The sequence below is a fragment of the Anser cygnoides genome, chromosome 22 (genome assembly GCF_040182565.1).
Source record: "Anser cygnoides isolate HZ-2024a breed goose chromosome 22, Taihu_goose_T2T_genome, whole genome shotgun sequence".
NCBI lineage: Eukaryota > Metazoa > Chordata > Aves > Anseriformes > Anatidae > Anser > Anser cygnoides.
In genome coordinates this window covers 6,840,845-6,860,044 of record NC_089894.1, presented here as the reverse complement: position 1 = coordinate 6,860,044, position 19,200 = coordinate 6,840,845, and the positions used below count along the sequence as shown (strand labels likewise).

At 60.3% G+C, this 19,200-nt stretch overlaps 2 protein-coding genes across 2 annotated transcripts; one reads left to right on the top strand and one right to left on the bottom strand.

The window, feature by feature from the left end:
- Positions 1-774: 774 nt before the first annotated feature.
- On the bottom strand, positions 775-9,676 carry RETREG3 (reticulophagy regulator family member 3). Its single transcript, XM_066981434.1, has 9 exons — positions 9,433-9,676; positions 8,341-8,447; positions 6,713-6,743; positions 5,488-5,614; positions 4,734-4,818; positions 4,160-4,297; positions 3,577-3,656; positions 3,232-3,364; positions 775-2,615 (listed from the first exon to the last, which is right to left on the bottom strand). The coding sequence occupies exons 1-9, from the start codon at positions 9,609-9,611 to the stop codon at positions 2,182-2,184; spliced, it is 1,314 nt and encodes a 437-aa protein (XP_066837535.1). The 5' UTR covers positions 9,612-9,676; the 3' UTR covers positions 775-2,181.
- Positions 9,677-9,797: 121 nt separating this feature from the next.
- On the top strand, positions 9,798-18,027 carry TUBG1 (tubulin gamma 1). Its single transcript, XM_066981433.1, has 11 exons — positions 9,798-9,949; positions 10,288-10,400; positions 11,468-11,635; positions 11,843-11,911; positions 13,099-13,178; positions 13,789-13,915; positions 14,575-14,661; positions 14,910-15,059; positions 16,307-16,459; positions 16,738-16,899; positions 17,353-18,027. Exons 1-11 carry the CDS (start codon positions 9,901-9,903, stop codon positions 17,548-17,550), a joined length of 1,356 nt encoding a protein of 451 aa, XP_066837534.1. The 5' UTR covers positions 9,798-9,900; the 3' UTR covers positions 17,551-18,027.
- The last annotated feature ends 1,173 nt before the right edge of the window (positions 18,028-19,200 follow it).

Here is a 19,200-nt window from a genome sequence, read left to right as displayed (position 1 = left end):
CACTTCGTGAGTGGCAACGAAGGGCTTGATGCCAGGGGAGGAACGCAGGACCCCAGAGCTCCCCCAAACAGGCTGCGGGCTCCCAGCCCCTGCCCCGCCACCCCTGAAGGCAAATAAAAGCGGTCCAGCGAACGGAAATCCCTCCTTGCTGCACGCCTTTAGCTGTAACTCACCCAATACAGGGCGGTTTCACAAGGAAAAAAAAAAAAATCCTTTTGAGAACCGTGTAGGTAGCACGGGCCTTCTGAGCTGAAACCAGCACGGCCCTTGGCAAGCTGTGTGCCAGAGGCTCTGCAGCTCCTCCTAAACATTGGGGTTCTTGGCACGTTTAACAAGCCCAGCTCTGCTGATCCGCTAGATAAAATTAAGCTTGCTTCGCCAAAAAGCCCACGGGGCAGTAAGGCAGCCGCACGGCACCAGGCTCCGGTTGCGGGCCCAGACCCAACGGCTTCAGGCTACAGAAAGTGCCAGTGAGGGGCTTGTTCTGCCACTGCCCCCCGGAAAGCTGGGGCACCCGACAACTCCGCTCTTGTAGAGCCCCTGAGGCAAAAGAAAAAGAAACCAAGGGCCGATGCGGAGGTGACGGAGCTGACCAAGGCGGCCAGGTACCGGCCCCAGCCACCGCCAGGCAGGAGGGATGAGAGGAGGCTGGAGAGCAGCCAGCGCCTCCCAGGGAACTCGGGGATCCCAAGATGGAACAAGAACTGGATTTCAAAGTGTTGAGTGCACGTGTAACACACAGACTTGGTCGTTCGGCATCACCCAGCTCTCCTAGTGGTTTGTGACAGGCTCTTTACTTCAGATCCCAAAGTAGGCTGACATTTTACCAGGTGACAGCTTGTCCTTGCAAGGCCAAGACAAAGATTTACGCTAGTATAAAATTAACAAAGCCTCCACCTTACCCATGCCTCCTTAATTCAAGACAGTCTAAGCATCTGTACGGCCAACACTTTCAGGCAAGCAGATTTAGACAAAAAGAAGCACATCCGTGGGAGTTTCCCTGAAGAGGTAAGTTGTTCGCTGCACAAATGTGATCTGTATCAGTTTGTTATGGCTTAGAAAAAGCAATGGGAAAGCTCAGTGACTCGGAAGGGGCTGGAAGGCTCGGGCCATCCAGCTTACAGAACGTCTCTCCCCTACAGGTTGCTGGTTTGTTTAAGTGCCCGCAGCAGCTACAAGCTCTTCAGTCACTCGCGGTTTGAGCTGGTGTCCTCTGCTCGATTCCTACCGGCAGGTTCCCAGCTACACAAAGCTGTGAAAGGGGCCCAGAACAAAAGCGGCCGAGCAGGCCAGCTCTCCTTCTTCCCTCCTCCAGAAAACCTCTCCCTAGCCATTCCCTACGAGGCAGTGTCAGGGGAAATGTAGTATTGCTACCGTCCATGCCGAACGTGTTCGGGGATAACATGGGGGATTTTTAGTAAATTGTTAGTCCGGTATTTTAAGAAAGCAACACAAGGACAGCTGCCACACGTAGATGTTCTTTGCGGGACTCTAGTCATCACAGTAGATGTCTTATTGCCATTATGTCTCTTACAAAATAGCATCACTAGAAAGCTTGAGCTGGAGATGAGTGGTCGTTACGAGTACAAACATTTGTGGCCGCACGCCATCACGTCCACGAGAGGAGCAAGGTGTTTGTTTCTACCCAGAGCTGGATATTGCTGGGAGAGAAGAATCGGGGTTTCTGTGCACATTTTAGGAGCAGGAAAGGGTCGTCGTAAAGACAGAACAGCATTAAGTCCTAGACACAAAGTCTGAGGGGAAACCAGTCCCGTTCACCTTGTCGTGTATCAGCCCCGGAAGGTCGGCTTCCAGATTGTTCTCAGTGACGCTAATTCAAGTCTGATTCGTGGTCTCCAGGCTGCAGACACCAGATTTATTGTCTTAGGTGAGGAAATTTGGAGCAAGCAGCGTCCTGGCAGACACTGCAGGGCAACGCATGGGTGATTGTGGAGCCATCACATCAACACCTTTTCCCTACGAATTACCGGCGTGGTTTATTTTAAAATCCAAGCGAGGCTACAGAGTCACGGGTCACAGTGGTGTTCCCAGCCAGGACTGGTTGTCGTATCACTCGCGCTCACACGGGAGACAATCTAGAGAACTGTGCAATGCTTTTTCCTTCCAGGATTCCCCTCCACGACGCACAACGGAAAACCAGAAAGGAGGGGATGTGATTGCTTACTGGCCCCGCGAGCCAGCAGGATCCAGCTGGTTCAGCTCAGACTGATCCAGCAGTTCAAAGTCATCCCCTTCCGCGTCAGTGTCCAAGTCAGAGCTGGCCGTCCTGAGGTAAGTCTTTGCACCTCTTTGGGGATTGTCACTGTGCGAAGAGCCTGGCTGAGCGGTTCCTGACAGCGCGAGCTGTATCATCCCTCTGGTGACAAACCCGGCTATGTTGTCAGTGAGATTCTGTACAGACGGCAGTGCGGCGGCTTCTTCCTGGTAATAAGGGAAATGCAGCTCTCCCGTTCCTTGCGGGCGGTAAGCCAGACTCGGGATCCCAATGCTGGTGTCGTCTTCGTCGTCTAGGCCAGTCGCTTCTGGGTTGATGGAAGGGAAGTCGGGGAGGTCCCTGGCGAAGGATTCTTCTGGGTCACTGTGACCATCCAGGTCTAGAAGAGGAGAGAGTCTTTTAAATACACAGCACATGCCAAACGCCCTGCAGGCAAGGACGGCACAGCACTCAAAATCTGGGCCGTTCCCTCACCAAGACAGACTGTCTCCTATCATCTCCACACGGAGCTCTCTTTAATCTCCCCCTCACATAGCTATTCTGGGTGCCTGCCTACCTCCCAGCTCACTCTCAAGGAATGCAGGTGCTGACCAAGAGGAAACCACCCGCTCGCTCGCTCAGCAGATAAGCAGGGGGTGCGGAAGGGTCGCGGACAGGACGAGCTGGTCGTGTCTGTGCTATAATGACATGACCAGAGGGACAGGTCGGTCACGGTGACAGAGGCTGTGCTGCAACACGTATCCCTGCGGTCAAAGGCTGGTAGAGCTGGATCTGCCCTTGAAGAGCAGCCGAAATTGCTCTACCAAAGCACCACAGGAATTAAGAAGGAAGCTCCGCTCTGAAAAAACAGGTAGTTTCATCTTGTCTTGGCCAGCAACAGACATCAAACAGCTAGACCTCAAGGACAGAAGGGGATGCACGGCCTCCCTCCGACCTGTCACACCGGTGCCTGCTCGGCATTCCGCACCTCTGAGGAGCCGCCAGTTTCCTCTCACCTTCCGATCCCTCCGTCAGTGGAGTCTGGCCCCTTGAGAGGTTAAACATCCCGTTCTCAGTGTAGGAAACCTCAGCATCTGAATGCTCCGAGTCAGAGATGGTGAGTTCCTTGGCAACCACGGAGTCGTCCAGCTTTGAAACAGGAGATACAATAGAAAACGTTAAATACTGGGAACGCTAATTCCTGTGCCGTGATCCGGTGGCTGCCAGTTAAACCCAGTCCTCATGGGAGGCTGGTGTCTGAGGCTCGTTTCACACGTTACTGCCTAGCCTAGGAGACTGCAGTTGGTACGAGCAGTTCTGGACACCCGCAGTACCCAGAACCTTCACGGACAGTTCATTACCTTGGGGCAGAAAGCGGCAAGCTCCTCTTCACTGTCACTCCCATCGTCCGTGCCCTCCTGATTAAGGGATCGGTGACGCACTGCCAGAAACCAGAGTCGAAGCTTATTATTGCTGTTAGGACAGAGATCTTACAGCAAGAAAACAAATAAATAAATAAATTGCCAGGCTCGGACATAACACAGCATACTCGGTTCCTCAACAGAGCAGCGGGATCATTTCTGACTTGGGCTGCTGCAGGTCCTTTGCTGAGATGAACACGCTTAGCAGCAACCTTGCACTGAAAAGAGGAAGGACTCGGCAGAACTGCAATAGTTCCGCGTCACGGTTCTGACAGCTGAGAAGTGGCGCAGCCCAGCACCACGAAGAGCTCACACCGTGCGCTCACTGGCAGACTCCCGTGGAGGCAGAGCTGCCTCGCTTCCCCCCCGAAGTACTCGCAAGTATTTGCCAAGGGAAGCGGAGCGACTGCCACGCGAGACGTGCAGGGCTATCCCGCTCCACGACCAGAGGCTGGCTTTACAGATGGGTTCAGGTACCAAGCATCGGCGTCTGAAGGGCCAGAAACACCCTCTAGAAACTTACGCTGCTTCTCCCGCTGTTTTGATATCATGTAGCCTCGAACACTGAAATCCAGCCGCTGCAGAGCTGGCTCCAGCTTCAGGTACACGCGGTGCCCCAGCCTGTGGTACACAGCCAGGGGCCACAGCAGGACGAAGAGCACTGAGGGAAGAGGGAAGGCCGATGAGAAGTCTGTACGGTCAAACACCTTGCCCGTGTTGTGACGCAGGATCACACATATCCAGAGAGCAAGATCTGGGTACTGAAGGTAATGATGCTCCAGAGTTGGTGCAATCACCTCTGCCAACGTACCAAAACGGAGAGGCCAACCTTTCAGTGCTCAGATCTGTTGTTAATGACCGCTCCAACATGTTCTGTCCAGACCAGAGACCTTAGAGTCCTGGACAGGAACCACCACGTTCTAGGCAGAACGTATTATTTTAAATTTTAAAGCCATTAACGTGACCCTTCCTTTGGAGCGGGAATGGTTGCTGCTCTCTTTGGAGCAGAGCCCTACTCCTCAGACAATCAGACCCTACTCGTTTCTACCCCTTTTTCATTTGCAAGTCTGTATTTGGCACAGGGATCTTCTACTTACACAGCAAGTATGAGAGCAGGAGTCCAGGGACATACCGGCCCAGAACAGCCAGGAAAGTAAAGACTCCACAGACTAGAAGGCAAAACTGGAGACATGGGAGACGGTGAGTTTCCAGGGTTAAGCAATGGAACCACTCACTTCTTGACCATCTTGCTCCCAGCAGAATTCTAGCTACAGTTGTAATTTAACAACAGCCACGCCTTCCTAGCGCTGCCCCGTTCCAGGACTAGAACAGATTCAGGGAGTATCTGCCTTCAGAGCCATAGGCCCAGCAAAGTTTCTCGCTTGGGATTACAGGGAGCTTCCCGAAGCAGGTATGCTAAAAGCGAGGAAGGGACTGAAGGAGACAGAACTCTTGCACAGTGAACAACACAAATACAGTTACAGGTTCCTCGTTGCATAAGCCTCAGAAACAAAAAAAAATGACACCTTTTCTGCCTGTTAAAATCCAATGAGGGTGATGCATTTGACAGACACTTTAAAAAGCTAGAAACCTACAGAAGGAGCAGCTCTATTTCCGCTTCACTAGCGCAACCAACATGCCAACGCTTGTTTTCTCCTCCCTCCTCCACACGATCATGCTGCCTGCGCTTTCTATTCCTCTCCACCGCTTCACAGCCATGCCAAGCCGGGAGACTTCCCACGGTAACCTCCCCTGTTCGGAACGCGTTCAGCCAGCGCTGGATGCCATCACAAAAGGATAGCAGCAGAGGCTGGACAACGATGTCATTTGCTAGCGTCTGTACATTCTCACCTTGCCAGGGCTTTGCCTCTTGAAAACGAAGAGGTTATTTAAGAAGTTGGTCCCAGTCACCCATCCTTCAGCCAAATGGTGACAAAGTTCCGGCACTCCGAGCAGCCGAGGGTGGACGTATCCCCAGCTGCGGTGAAGGGAAAAAAATCAGCAACAGACATTACTGCATCGGATTCAGGGCAGACGTCCCTCGTCACAAACGTTTGCTGTAATACCACTTTCTCCTCTCCCAGCTGCTCGGCTCTAGAGGTGAGTGTCCGCCTGCCTCTCAGAACAGCGCCCTGCCAAAAGCGGCGTTCTGCGCCCCCTTCTGCAGGTATCTCCGTTCTCCCACGGCAGCTGAGGAGCAGCGATTTGAGTCATTCAACCTGTCGTCTTAGGCTAGAGTTTCCACACTACCGGAGGAAAGGGGCACGGCAGAAGCAAATCAAGCGCAGCCACCTGCTTTCTCTGCATCGACTCGGTCAACGGCAACCCCCAAAAATTCAGCACGAGGTTTCCGAGCAGCCTTGTACCTTACTTAATGCGTTCGGTTACTTTGGAGGTATTATCTTTGGCGGGTTCTATTAGTGCTTCTTAACTGCTAGTCACGGGCGCCTGAAGCTTAGGGATAGCAATTCCTTTTGTATTTGGGCCTCTCGCAGCAAACAAACTTATCTGGCAACAGCTCAAGTGATTTAATCAAGAGCTGAGCATCCACGTGTGGCTGGGCAGCACAAGCAGGCAGGAAGGTGTGCCAGAGAGAGGAAGGCGTTATTAGTACGGCAACACCCAAACATTTCTCAACCCACCATTATTAAAGCTGCAGTCAGATCAGAGCTATGCAGGAACAGCTTCTGGGAAATGCCTCTTTAAACATCCCAGGTCTACTCTCAGAAGATTTCGCTGTTTCCAACAAAAATCCCGGTTGTTTTCCTACTACTGGAGACCCGTACAAAAGGAACTGGTTTTCGGGCAGCACCTCCAACTCGGGGGTGCAAGGGGAAGGGGCGGTGGAAGTTTTACAACGCTCAAGCAGGCAGAGATTAAGTGTAACATAATGGCTTGGGCAAGTCAAGAACTTGTCACAACGGCACGACGGAGGGCTCCGTCCTCACTCCATCAAGCAGCTCCCTACTCCCCTTCCTTCCTCTCTAAGAAGCCAGCATTGCAAGCACGTGCAGGTAATCATCACACGGGATCACAGCAAAGTACCAAAGAGCAGAGGATTCAATTAGTTTCCTACCTCTCATTGTCTAAGTCGTCAGGTCTTGCCACTAAAATATTAAGAACAGACAGGACGTTAGTTGCAAGGAATTTGCCACAAGAACGCTTAGCTCTTGGGATTTAAGTAAAGCTTTAATGAGTTGGGAGATGCCTGGAAAAGACACTAACTGTTAAGAACCGGAGGCGCATCACTCCGTAACACATTCCGGATTTGTACAGTGACGGTACAAGACTGCAAGAGAGCCTCCTTGCTGCTCCTCAGACTTGTCGGACAGCACCTGGAAGGCTGCTCTGGTTGCAGCAACAGGTATTTGCACAAAATACCACTTTTATCTCCCTCCCTTCCCCTGCACACACCCAGAAGGCGAAGGACAAACAGCTTGCTTGTTCGGAGGCATCAGATTTAAGCCTTTAGATATTTTCTCACCCAGGCCGGGATTTGAAAAGTGACCCAGGGATGCACCAGTTCTCCTGACGAGTTTAAATCAAGGTTATGTGGGAGGCGAGCAGATAACTCTCCACATTCCCCTCACCAGTAAGAGCACTTCAGTTATAAAGCCTGCAGAAAGCTGATGGCAGGAACCGAGCGAAGCTTTAACAGCTTCCAAAGAACTACGCAGAATCCAGGCTGAGGCACAAAAGCTGGGGTAGAACCTGCTCATTAGTTACAGAACTCTCTCTGGGAGCATGCAAACCACACACACTGCTTCAAAAGCCATCTGACCAGGCAAAAGCAACAAAATCCTGCTAGGATTGGTATTATTCATGAGTATATTAATATTACAAATGAGAAAAAGAGCTGCTTTGTTCCCTGAAAGCTTAAGACTAATTTAATTAACAGCCGTTAAGATGCCTCTCCCTTTAATGAATTCTCTACTTTGTAGGCAAGGCTGGGACTCAGCTTTGTCCTAAAGCATGAAGCTGATTTATTACCGAATCTGAGGAGAAATCCAGACGTATTCCATAAACGCTTGCTTTTATATTGAATTTTCGAAACTGAAATGTCTCGCTTCTATATCGAATGCTTAGAAGATGAATCACTGCTTCAACACCTGCCCTAATTCACACACACCAGCTGTTTCAAACATTACCATTTAGTGAAATGCTCCCTTTATTCTAGAGTTCTTCTCTTAGCAGAATATTCCATACAAACACAAGTTGCGGAGGTAATTTCCTTGTAACTCAAGATTAGTTTGTGCTTCACTAAAATTAGACAGAGAAGACAAAAGCCCAAACCGGCTAATATTCCAACACGCCATAAAACCACACCTGACGGGCGAACAAGAGCCTGGGGAGACATCCCGCAAACAGAAGTGTCACAAACAAGTGGGCTACTTCATACCGTGTTAAAAGATCTCAAGTCTCTACAGAGCAAAACGGAAGGGGAAACTCTGAAGGTTATGAGACACTGGCAAAAAAAAAACAACTCTTATTATTTACATAGGTTAGGACTTCCCAGAGCAACTCCAGGAAGAACGTGCCTACAGCATTCTTGGCTGCTTCCAGACTGACAAAAGAAAAAAGCCCTGGATTTTACCTATTTCACTCCAAATTCTGGATTTTACCTATTTCGCTCCAAACGCTGCACACTCCCGATCTACAAACAGTACTTAGTTTTCTGGTATTAACTTAAACGTTGCAACTTACCTCCAATTTCAGGCCAGATTTTGTTCTTCCACTGATCTATGCAAACTACTACAATAAGAGTGAATGCAACCAGGAACACCAGTCGAAGAGAAGTCAGAGCAAAGAACCTACAGGGAAGAAACGAACAGCTAAATAACCAGCAAGATCTGCGCGACGCATACGAAAGGAGGCACAAACCACCCTCAAAACTTGGTAACAGCTACAGCAAGAGAGAAGCAAGCAAGCAGTAATCAGCCAGCATTCAGCCTGCCCGCGCTGCCTGGGCCAGGAGCTTATCTCGCAGCTGCCTTGAGAATGTTTTATGGAGCTGTAAAAACACGAGCTTGTGTCATTTCTAGCACAACCACCCTCATTTACAGCTCACCTGCCAGAGGCGAGCAGAGCCTGCTGCCCTTCCCCTGCTGTCCGCCTAACAGCTTAATTTCTGCTGGCTGCTTTTACGCTTTTAGATAGCGAGGAAAACATGCTGAGAGGGACAAAGCTAAAGCAGAGCTCAGCGCTTCCAGCACTTGTACGCAGAAACAGGTCACAAAGTCAAGCCGTTCATTCGCCTAGCAGCTCGGCTCGCAGCCCAAACCCCAAACCGTAACCGGCCGGCTCTGGGAAGGGCTCTGAGGAGGAGGCAGCGCTCCCCAAACCCTGCGAGGGGCAGGGCTGGGGGGCACAGAGCGCACCCCTACAGCACCGAGGGGCTCGGCCCGGGGTTTTGAGGCTCTGCCTGGGGTTTCAAGGACCCTGCCTGGGGCTTTTGGGGCTCTGCCCGAGGTTTGGGGGGCCCTGCCGGGGGTTTTGGGGGCTCTGCCCAGGGCTTTGGGGCCCCGCCCGGGGGTTTCGGGGGCCCTGCCCGGGGGTTTCGGGGCTGCCCCCCCTGCCGCAGCCCCTTGCCCCCCTCTCCCCAGCCCCTTGCCCCCCCGGGGCTTGCTGCCAGGGCCCCACGCGCACCAAACCACCTCAGCGCCCCCCCCCCCCCCGGCTCTCCCCACCCCGTCAGGGCCCAGCAGGGCTCGAAGCCTCCCCCCGGGAGCCGCCGCCGCCGCCGCCGCCGCCCGGTTGGGCCCTGCCCGCCCCCCGCGGTCCCCGGGGGCCGCTCACCAGAAGAGGCCGTGCGCCGCCGCCCACCACAGGGCGCTGCGGCCCGGCCGCTCCCACACGAGCGCGGCCTGCACGGAGCTCAGCAGCGGCTCGTAGGGCCCCAGGCGGCCCCGCAGCGCCGCGCTCAGCTCCTCCACCCGCCGCCGCCGCTCGCCGGCCCCGCCGGGCCGCGCCGCCATGGCTCCCTCACGGCATCAACATCCGGCCGCCGCCAACATGGCGGCCACCAGAGGCGAGGGGGCCGGAGCCGCGCTGGGCGCCGCCATGTCGGCGCAGGCGCGGTGGAGGCGGCCGGGGAACGCGCACGCGCGTTGCCAGGGCGCGTCGAGGGGGGGCGGGAGAAAGGGGGGGGCAGCGGCGGTGTGGCGGAAGTGCGCGGCGCGCAGGCGCAGTGCCCGTGGCGGCGGGCGGGAGGCGGCAGCGGCGGCGGCGGCGGGGAGGCGGGAGGGGAGCGGAGCGGCGGGCGCCATGCCGCGGGAGATCATCACGCTGCAGCTCGGCCAGTGCGGCAACCAGAGTGAGCGGCGGGGGGGGGGGCGGCGGCGGGGCCGGGGCGGGCCGGGGCGGGGCGGGGCGGGACAGCGGGCCCCGGGCGGGGCCGGGGCGCTGTGAGGGAGGGGGCGGGGTTTGGGGAGGGGCGGGGCTTTTGGAAGGGGTGTGGCCTGGGGGAGGGGGCGTGGCCTGCGGTGGGGCGTGGCTTCGGGTGTCGTGGGCGGGGCCTGGGTGGGGAAGGGGCGGGGTTTGGGAAGGGGCGGGGCATTTGGAGAGGGCGGGGTCTGCTGGGGGCCTGCAGGCGGGGCCCCCCCCCCCCCCCCCCCCCCCCCCCATGACCCCGTCCCCCCCCGCTGCCCGCAGTCGGGTTCGAGTTCTGGAAGCAGCTCTGCGCCGAGCACGGCATCAGCCCCGAGGGCATCGTGGAGGAGTTCGCCACCGAGGGCACCGACCGCAAGGACGTCTTCTTCTACCAGGTACCCGCGGGGGCACGGCCCCCGGAGTGCCGAGCCGGTGGGTGCTGCACCCATGGGTGCTGGGTGCTGCAGCGCTGGGTGATATGGGTGCTGCGCCCATGGGTGCTGGGTGCTGCAGTGCTGGGTGCTGCGCCCATGGGTACTGCTCCAATGGGTGCTGGGTGCTGTGCCGATAGGTGCTGGGTGCTGCGCCCATGGGTGCTGCGGTGCTGGGTGCTGCACCCATGGGTGCTGGGTGCTGCAGCGCTGGGTGCTGGGTGCTGCACCCATGGGTGCTAGGTGCTGCGCCCATAGGTGCTGCTCCAATGGGTACTGGGTGCTGCACCACTGTGCTGATGGGTGCTGGGTGCTGCACCGCTGCACTGATGGGTGCTGCACCAGTGGGTGCTGCAACACTGGGTGCTGGGTGCTGTGCCGGTGGGTGCTGGGTGCTGCAGCGCTGGGTGCTGCACTGCTGCACTGCTGGATGCTGCAACACTGGTGCTGGGTGCTGTGCCGGTGGGTGCTGGGTGCTGCACCCATGGGTGCTGGGTGCTGCAGCGCTGGGTGCTGCTCAGCTGCACCGATGGGTGCTGCATACTGCCCCTCTGGGCGCTGCACCTTGCCCCAAGGAACGCCTCCAGAGCTGTCCCGGCTGCTCCAGCTCTGTGCTCAGCAGCCCCCCGCTGGGGACGGCCTCGGCCCCCGTGGCAGCGTGAGCCCCGCTCCTGCCGCCAGCACGCTGCCGGCCCTCCCGGCCCTGCCCCGGGTGCCGGAATGGACGCGGTGGGGAGGCAGGGCGTCGGGCCGGGGCTGCCCCGTCTCACACCGCAGCGCCTAACTGCCGGGAGGGCCGGCCTGCTCGGGGACAGCCAGCCCTCTGCGCTCAGGGGACGCCGCGAGGCACGTAAAGGGGCTCCGTGACATACAGCCACAACGAGCTTCTCTTCCTCCTCTCCCTCCGGCAGGCCCCGGCTGTGCTGTGCTCTCCTGCGGCCAGGGGGTGGCACGCTCAGTCGCGGCTTCCCCGCAGTAAGGAGCCTCGCCGAGCCGCGGCTGCGTCCTGATCCCCCCGCTCCTCGTTGCAGGCGGATGACGAGCACTACATCCCGCGAGCTGTGCTGCTGGACCTGGAGCCCCGAGTCATCCACTCCATCCTGAACTCCCCTTACGCCAACCTCTACAACCCAGAAAACATCTACCTGTCCGAGCACGGGGGCGGAGCTGGGAACAACTGGGCCAGTGGCTTCTCGCAGGTAACAGGCTCTGGTGCCCCCGCGCACGAGCGCAGGTCGGTCATTTGGGCACGAGGCTTTGCCACAGCCCTGCTCGCGGCAGGCCGGCGGGTTCTGCAGAGCACCACGGCGCTCAGCGGGGGGCTTCGGGCTGACGATCTGGGGCACCCCGGGTGCGGGATCGCGTCGGCGGGGAAGAAACGAATCCCGTTCCGGTCTCTTTTGCAGGGAGAAAAAATCCACGAAGATATCTTCGACATAATCGACAGAGAGGCTGATGGGAGCGACAGTTTGGAAGTAAGTAAATGGAGGGCTTTGGCTTGGGGCTGCCCTGCCTGGTGTTTTAAGAGCCAGGCTGGTGTTTTGTGAGGTCGAGCTCAGTCCTTCAGAGCACGCAGACCGGCTCGGGTTGCTGAGGTGCTGAGCAGACAGCGAGCAGGGAGGGGAGCTGGGGAAGCGAGGTCTTTTCTGTCCTTACTACATTTACCAGGCTTCCCCAGAAATCACTTTACTGTGTGGGGCATTTTTCTGCCCCAAACGCTGCTTCCCCCAGGACCTAGTCTGCAGGAGGAGTTCCCGGCATTATCATGCGTTTTCCTTTCCCTGTTCCACCCCCGTCCCGTGGCTCTCCCCCGCATCAGCCGAAGCAACGCGCCTGCTGCCCTTCTCCTGGCTCATCCTCCGGTGGAGGTCCTTGGGGGTGGGAAGGGCTGCGCTGAGACGAGGCCCCTGCTGCTCCTCCACGCCTGCCGCAGCGCAGGGAGCCGCAGGGTGCCGGCAGGACGGGGTTTAAACAGCAACAGGGTTGCCGAGTGCCCTGAAATCCGCAGAACGAACGCGGGCGGCGGCAGCTCCGTTCTCTCTCTAGCTGGATTGAAGGGGCACCAGGGACACCAAGGGCTTGCAGGCAGCTTTCAGGCTGCTCTGCCGTCTGCCTCTGGCAGGACCTTGGCCGCCGTCGCGTAAACCCGGTTTCCGCGTGGGGACAGACACGGCTCGCCGGCGTTTGTGTCGGGCTGTCCCATGGCAGCAGAGGAAGGGAAAACGCGGTTTGCAAATAAGCCGGCAGCTCCAAGAGCGGGTGGTGGGGCCTGCAGCAAGGCCGGGGGAGAGCTGCCCCGAAGTCAGGTAGAGGGAGTTTGGCTTCAGAGACCGTGGGAGGCTTGCCCAGGGGAAGGGCTGAGAAGGTCTGCGTCCGTTTTATACGACCACCTGGGTCCCGAAGGCGAAGTCTGAGCTGTTCTGAAGCCTGGTTTGGGCTGGGGGGAATCCAGGAGGCTCCTGAGCAGCGCTTGTGCTTTGTGGTGCGTGCAGAGAAGCGGCGTGACGAGCGTGCGGCCTGGAGGAGCCAGGGCTAAGCTCTGCCTGCCTTCGGCTCCCTCCCTGCAGCCCTGGCCACGGAGGGAGGTTCTCAGCCTTGCCGCCAGCGCGCCCCTGCCCTGCTCTCGGGGCTGACCTCCGGACCTCGTTCTGCTTCCTTCCAGGGCTTTGTGCTTTGCCACTCCATCGCCGGCGGGACGGGCTCGGGGCTGGGCTCCTACCTCCTGGAGCGGCTGAATGACAGGTGAGCGCTCAGCCCCGGCCCCTTCCCGCACCGCAGCAGAGCCCGGCCCAGGCCCGGGCACCCGGCCAGAGCCGAGAGCTGGAGAGAGCTGACTCAGAGCCCGGGCCGCCGCCCCCACCCAAACACTGTCTTGTGCAATCCCTGGCGAAGAGCCCCGGGGAAGGGACGGCTCCTGATACGCCTGGGGACTACGGAGGCTCTGGAGCTGGGCTCGCGCCGTCCCAGCGCCGCCTTCCCTCGGCCCTTCTTAGCAGGCGGCTGCCTTCTGCCGCCCTGAGCGCGCCGGGGAGGGGAGGAGGCTCTAGCTGTGGGCTTTGAGCCGCCGTCCCCGCCTGTCGGAGCTTGCAGCCTCTTGAAAAGGCTTGCGAGCGGCTGCGTAATCAGCCTGCGGATGGCTCAGCCTTGCCTGTAGCTCCGTCTGGCAGCCTGCTCCTGTGCTGCTGGGGTAGGCACTGCTGGGACAAATTCCCTCCCTGGGAGCCGACTCTGGCATGCGGCGCTGGTGACTCACTGCTGTCCTGAGCCCCGGAGACAGCAAAGAGAGCTTGTGGGAGGAGAGAGTGCTGCCTTGGCCCTGTTAACCCTTGAGGGGGCTGGGCTTTCTCGCCAGGTACCCCAAGAAGCTGGTGGAGACCTACTCGGTTTTCCCAAACCAGGACGAGATGAGCGACGTGGTGGTGCAGCCCTACAACTCCCTGCTGACGCTGAAGAGGCTGACTCAGAACGCCGACTGCGTGGTGAGGGTCCCCAGCAGCTCGGACCGGGCATATTTGGTGGTTCGGGGGGCGAGGACGCTGCTCGAACCCCTGCCCGGCCGTCCCGCTCGGCGGTTCTGCCCCCAGGATCTGGCGGATTTTTTCCCATGGCAGCGAGGGGCTGGCCGTGCTTCCCCTGCAGCGCTGCAGCCTGCCGCTCGAGCTCGGTTCCAGCGGCGCTTTCAGCACCCACAGGCCCCAACCACGCAGCACCTCCAGCCCGCATGCCCCCCCTCCCCACCGTCGGCTCCTAACCGCGACACCTGCTCGTCCCCCCCAGCTCACCCCCGCCTGTAGCAGGGCAGGGGAGGCTCTGCCCCGGAGCTTGGCCCAGAGGCTGCGCTCTTCGGGAGAGCGCTGGGGAGCAGGGCCAAGGCGGAGGGCAGAGCTCCCATTGACAGTGTCAGTTACGCTCCCCGAATGAGTCAGCTCGTGGTTTCCAGCGTCTGCCACCTGCCGCGGGAGGGCTCGGCCGGGCCGCGGCGCTCGGGGCCCGCGCTGGGCCGGGGCTGCGGGATCCGGTGCCCTCAGCCACGTGGCCGGGGCTGGCTCTTTTCCTCCGGGTGCCTCCTTTAGGCTTCACGGAGCTGTTCTTTTTTTTTTTTTTTTTTTTTTTTTAATTTATTTTTTTCCTCTTGCAGGTGGTTCTAGACAACACAGCCCTGAATCGGATCGCCACAGACCGGCTGCACATTCAGAATCCCTCGTTCTCCCAGATCAACCAGCTGGTGAGAAGGGAGAAGCTGGAGAAGCTGGCACGGGGCTTCCCTGGTGGTTTTTAATTTGGTTTCAGCCTGCTCCCCGGGCTCAGCGTGACGGCGGGCAGCCCGGAGCCGTGAACGAGAGCCCTCTGCCCTTCCTCGGGGGGTGGATTTCCCCGGGCACCCCAACCTCCCTCGGCCCCGCTGCGCGAAGCGGGCTTCGAACACGCTCGGTGGCCACGCGGTGACCCGCTCCTCTCCCCCCCCCCCTAAAGGTTTCCACCATCATGTCTGCCAGCACCACCACGCTCAGGTATCCCGGGTACATGAACAACGACCTCATCGGGCTGATCGCCTCGCTCATCCCCACCCCGCGGCTGCACTTCCTCATGACGGGCTACACGCCGCTCACGACGGACCAGTCGGTAAGGCGGACCAGTCGGAAGGGGGGGGGGGGGGCTCCTCCCTTTCCCCCGAGGGCAGCGGGAGCTGCCGCGCTTCGCCTGGTGCCATCCCTCAGCCCCGGAGCCGTGGCGTGAGCTGTAAATGCTCGGTCCTAATCGGCGTGACGGCCCCGAGCGTGCCGCAGCTGCGCGTGTGCTGGGCTGCCTCCTACACGCCTCAGGTCGGCGGCGGCAGCTTTGGCAGAGCCGGCAACGTTGTTCGATTCGGCAAAAGCCATCCTGAGAAACGGTCGGAGGGAGCCCAGCGAAGCAGCCCCGCCAGGCCTGTCACCGCGGGGAGCCACCAGCTCGGGCCACGCGGGGCAGAACGCCGTCGGGCGGCGTCACGCCGAGGCTGAGCGTGGTCTCCGGGTGTCAGCCCCTTCCCCGAAGGGACGGTCGCCCTTCGGCTGTATCAAATGCTGCCGCTCGCGTTCAGCTTGTCCCCAGCCCGTGCCCACCATCCCCGCCCCCGGCTGCAGGGGAGGCCGGGGCTGTGTTGTTTTGAGACGCTCACCTGCGTTGGCCGCGTCTCGGTTCTGCTCGGGGCTAACAGCTGCTGTTCTCCTCTCGTTGTGTGCATTTCCTCAGGATGTTACTCAGAGAAGCAAATCTGAAAAACTGCTGGCTCTGAAAAGGGTATCGAGCGTGTGATCTGTCCTCCCAGGGAGGAGTGCGGGGAGGGGTTCAGCCAGCAGCTCGGAGGGGGGCCTGGGCCGCCACACCGCCAAGCCGGCCTCGCCACGGGCACGCTCCTTTGGGTGCTGGCAAAGGCTGACAGCACTCGGGGACTGCTGTGGCCCCCCATGGGCTCACTGCGGAGCGATGGGGGGGGGGCTGCAGCAGGGGAACGACCCCATCCTCTCCTCCAGCCCCGCTCCTCGTCTTGGCAGCGGGGCAGGGCAGGCGGTTGGCGCAGCAAACGAAACGTGGCCCTGGCACTCTGAGCTCGGCTGAGCTTCACCCCCTCAGCCCCCGCTGTGCTGCTGGAGGAGCTCAGCTCCCTCGTCGGAGCCTTCGCTGCTGCTCCAGCTCTCAGCCTGGCCCTGCCTGTGGTGTGGCTTTGGGATTTGCCCATCCTGCATGCGGCTTTGCGTGTGGCTCCATCCCCCGGGGCGAGGGCTTCTCCCTCCAGCCGCCCTCAGCTCCTGCGTGCGTGTGCCGGGCAGCGGGAGGGCAAGGGGGCAGCGCGCCCGCCGCCTCTGACCCCCCCCGACCGCCGTTTGCAGGTGGCCAGCGTGAGGAAAACCACGGTTCTGGATGTGATGAGAAGATTGCTGCAGCCTAAAAACGTCATGGTGTCCACGGGGCGAGACAGGCAGACCAACCACTGCTACATCGCCATCCTCAACATCATCCAGGGGGAGGTGGATCCCACGCAGGTGAGCTCCCGTGGGGATGAGCCACCGCAGCCATTTCAGGTGCTCATGGGAAGGGCACAGTCACCCCCTTCCTGCATGGGGATCCCTCAGCGAGCCTGAGGTGCCCGAGAACTGGCTCCAGATTGCTCCTGCAAGGGGCCCTGACTTCCCCGGAGGGCCGTGTGTCCCTGCTGTTTGCTGAAATCCTCCTTTCTGAGGTCATACGTCCTGCAGGGAGCAGCTCCTGGGGCTGCTTTGCCCACCGCTTTTCTCCCCCTCGCTGGCTCTCGTCCCACCAGGTTCACAAGAGCCTGCAGCGGATCCGGGAGAGAAAGCTGGCCAACTTCATCCCCTGGGGTCCTGCCAGCATCCAGGTGGCTTTGTCGCGCAAGTCCCCCTACCTGCCGTCCGCACACCGCGTCAGCGGCCTGATGATGGCAAACCACACCAACATCTCCTCGGTGAGTGCCTTCCCTCTGCACCGCGGGCAGCACCGGCACCCCCGGAGCTGAGCTCCTCACCTTCCAGGCGCCAACGTTCCTTCTCTTGGCCTTTCCCAAAGCCCCAGCAGGGCCTGCAGATGAGGGCTGGGGGCCAGTTGCCACCTGCAGCACGGCGGGGTTCAGCTCTAGCCCGGGGTCCCGTCCTTCCTTGCTGTAGGCAGGGTCCCCACCCCCGGTGCTGCTCTCCCAGGAGCACGATTCCTTTCTTCCTGGGCTGAAGCAGCCTCAGGAGCACGAGCTGAGGGCGAGCGTTGGCTGGACGCAGGCCGGCCGGGCAGGAGCTGGTGCTGCTCGCCGTCCTCCCTCCCGAGCAGAAGCCGGGGGAGGCCGAGGGCCCCATCCCGCTGGCTCTGCGTGCGGGCTCCCCGGGGACCCGCGGCCCTCCTGACCCGCCGCGCCGCCGCTCTCCAGCTGTTTGAGCGGACGTGCCGGCAGTACGACAAGCTGCGCAAGCGGGAGGCCTTCCTGGAGCAGTTCCGCAAGGAGGACATCTTCAAGGACAACTTCGACGAGCTGGACAACTCCCGGGAGATCGTGCAGCAGCTGATCGACGAGTACCACGCGGCCACGCGCCCCGACTACATCTCCTGGGGCACGCAGGAGCAGTGAGCGCCCCGTGCGGGGGGGACGGGAGGGTCCCACGGCCGCCCCCATGCACGGCTCGGCTCTGCTGCGCCCACCTTTAGCACCCCTCCGAGCTGCCCGGCCGCAGCCGGAGTCGCCGCAGCGGCTGCACACACACACACGCCTTCCTCGAAGGGTCCCCCTGAAGACCCTTGGCAGGGGACAGCCTCCGCTCCACCGCGTGCCCTGGCCCAGGACGGGACTGGGGCAGCTGCCGGTAGGGAAACCACTTCCCCTGGGAGCACGCGCTCGCACGGAGGAGGGCGAGAGCGAAACTGGGGGGCCTGGAGCAGGCCTGGCCCAAAGAGCCAGGTCCTGGGGCCGAGGGCTCCGCGTGGCCGAGCCAGTCCTTGCCCTGGGCACGGGCCTTGCTCCTCCTTCGCCACATCAGGCCTGGGGCACAGGCTGTATCTATATTTTTGTAGGTTATTTTGCTTTAATAAAGGCTGTTCCTGCACCGACCCCCCCCCCCCCCAGCAGCTTGAGAAGCAGCTCGCAGACAAAGCCGCCAGAAGCCAGCGCTCGCCTCGCCTTGCCGGCCGGCCTCGCCAAGCACCCAAGGGGCTCCTGCTGCTCACCTGCACGGCGCGGGGCCGGCCGGGCAGGGCCGGGGAGCCGGGCGGCAGCTGCAGCAGAGCCAGAAATACTGGAAGGACCTGCCCGCACGGCTGACCGGGCGCCGGCACCGCCCTGCCTTCGCCGCCTTGTCCCGCGCACGGGTGCCCGCGTTAATGTTTCACAGGGAGCGAGGCCACGTGCACGAGGTGGGGGCGCAATAAAAAGGGCTCCCCACCGCTCCGACCCCCAAGGGAAGGGGATGGCACCCCTCGGGGTGCCGTGGGCCAAGGGCTCGGGGCTGGCCGGCGTCGGCGTGCGGCCGGCTCCGGTGCTGCCCCACGCCAGCGGCCCCCGAGGCAGGCGGTGACCGCCTTGGGTGCAGGGGCGGCGCTGGCACCAGCCCAAACCCCGGCGGCCCAAGGTGAGAATGAGCCTTTTCCTCTGCCCGTGTGGCACGGAGCAGCGGGCTAAAAATACTCGCCGGCCGTCGCAGCGCCGATGCTCCCACGCCCTCTTTGGCACAGGGCCCGCGGAGGCGCCCGCTGCGGGGACGGTTCCCCCCCCCCCACACCACCACCACCCCCCCAAGCCGGGGCAGCCAGTGCCAGCGGGTGCCGGGGGGAGCTGGAAGCGGAGCCGCGGCGCTGGCCGCGCTGTTGACGAAATGCCAAAGGGCAGAGCGAGGAGCCCGGCTCCCGGCGCTGGCCGCGGGGACGGCGGCTCCCTGCCCCCCCCCAAGGACACGCCGTACCGATCCCTCCCCGCGGACGGGGGGGGGCCGCCAGGGATGGGGCCCTTGCTGTCCCACGGGGATCGGATCCCGTCCGCGCCTGCTGCGGGTGCCAGGCTGGGGGACAGGAGGGCTCCGCTTTTCCTTTGTGCATTTATTTAAAAAACAAACAAAAAAATGACAATAACAACAAAAACAACAAAAAAAACGAACAACAACAACAAAAAACCCAAAGACTGAACCGACAAACTTTACAGAGGCAATGCCAAGGGGCTGAGCCCCAGCCGTACCTGCCCAGCCCACCCTGCCGCCCCCCGGGCCGGCCGCCCCTGCACCGCGAGCCCCAC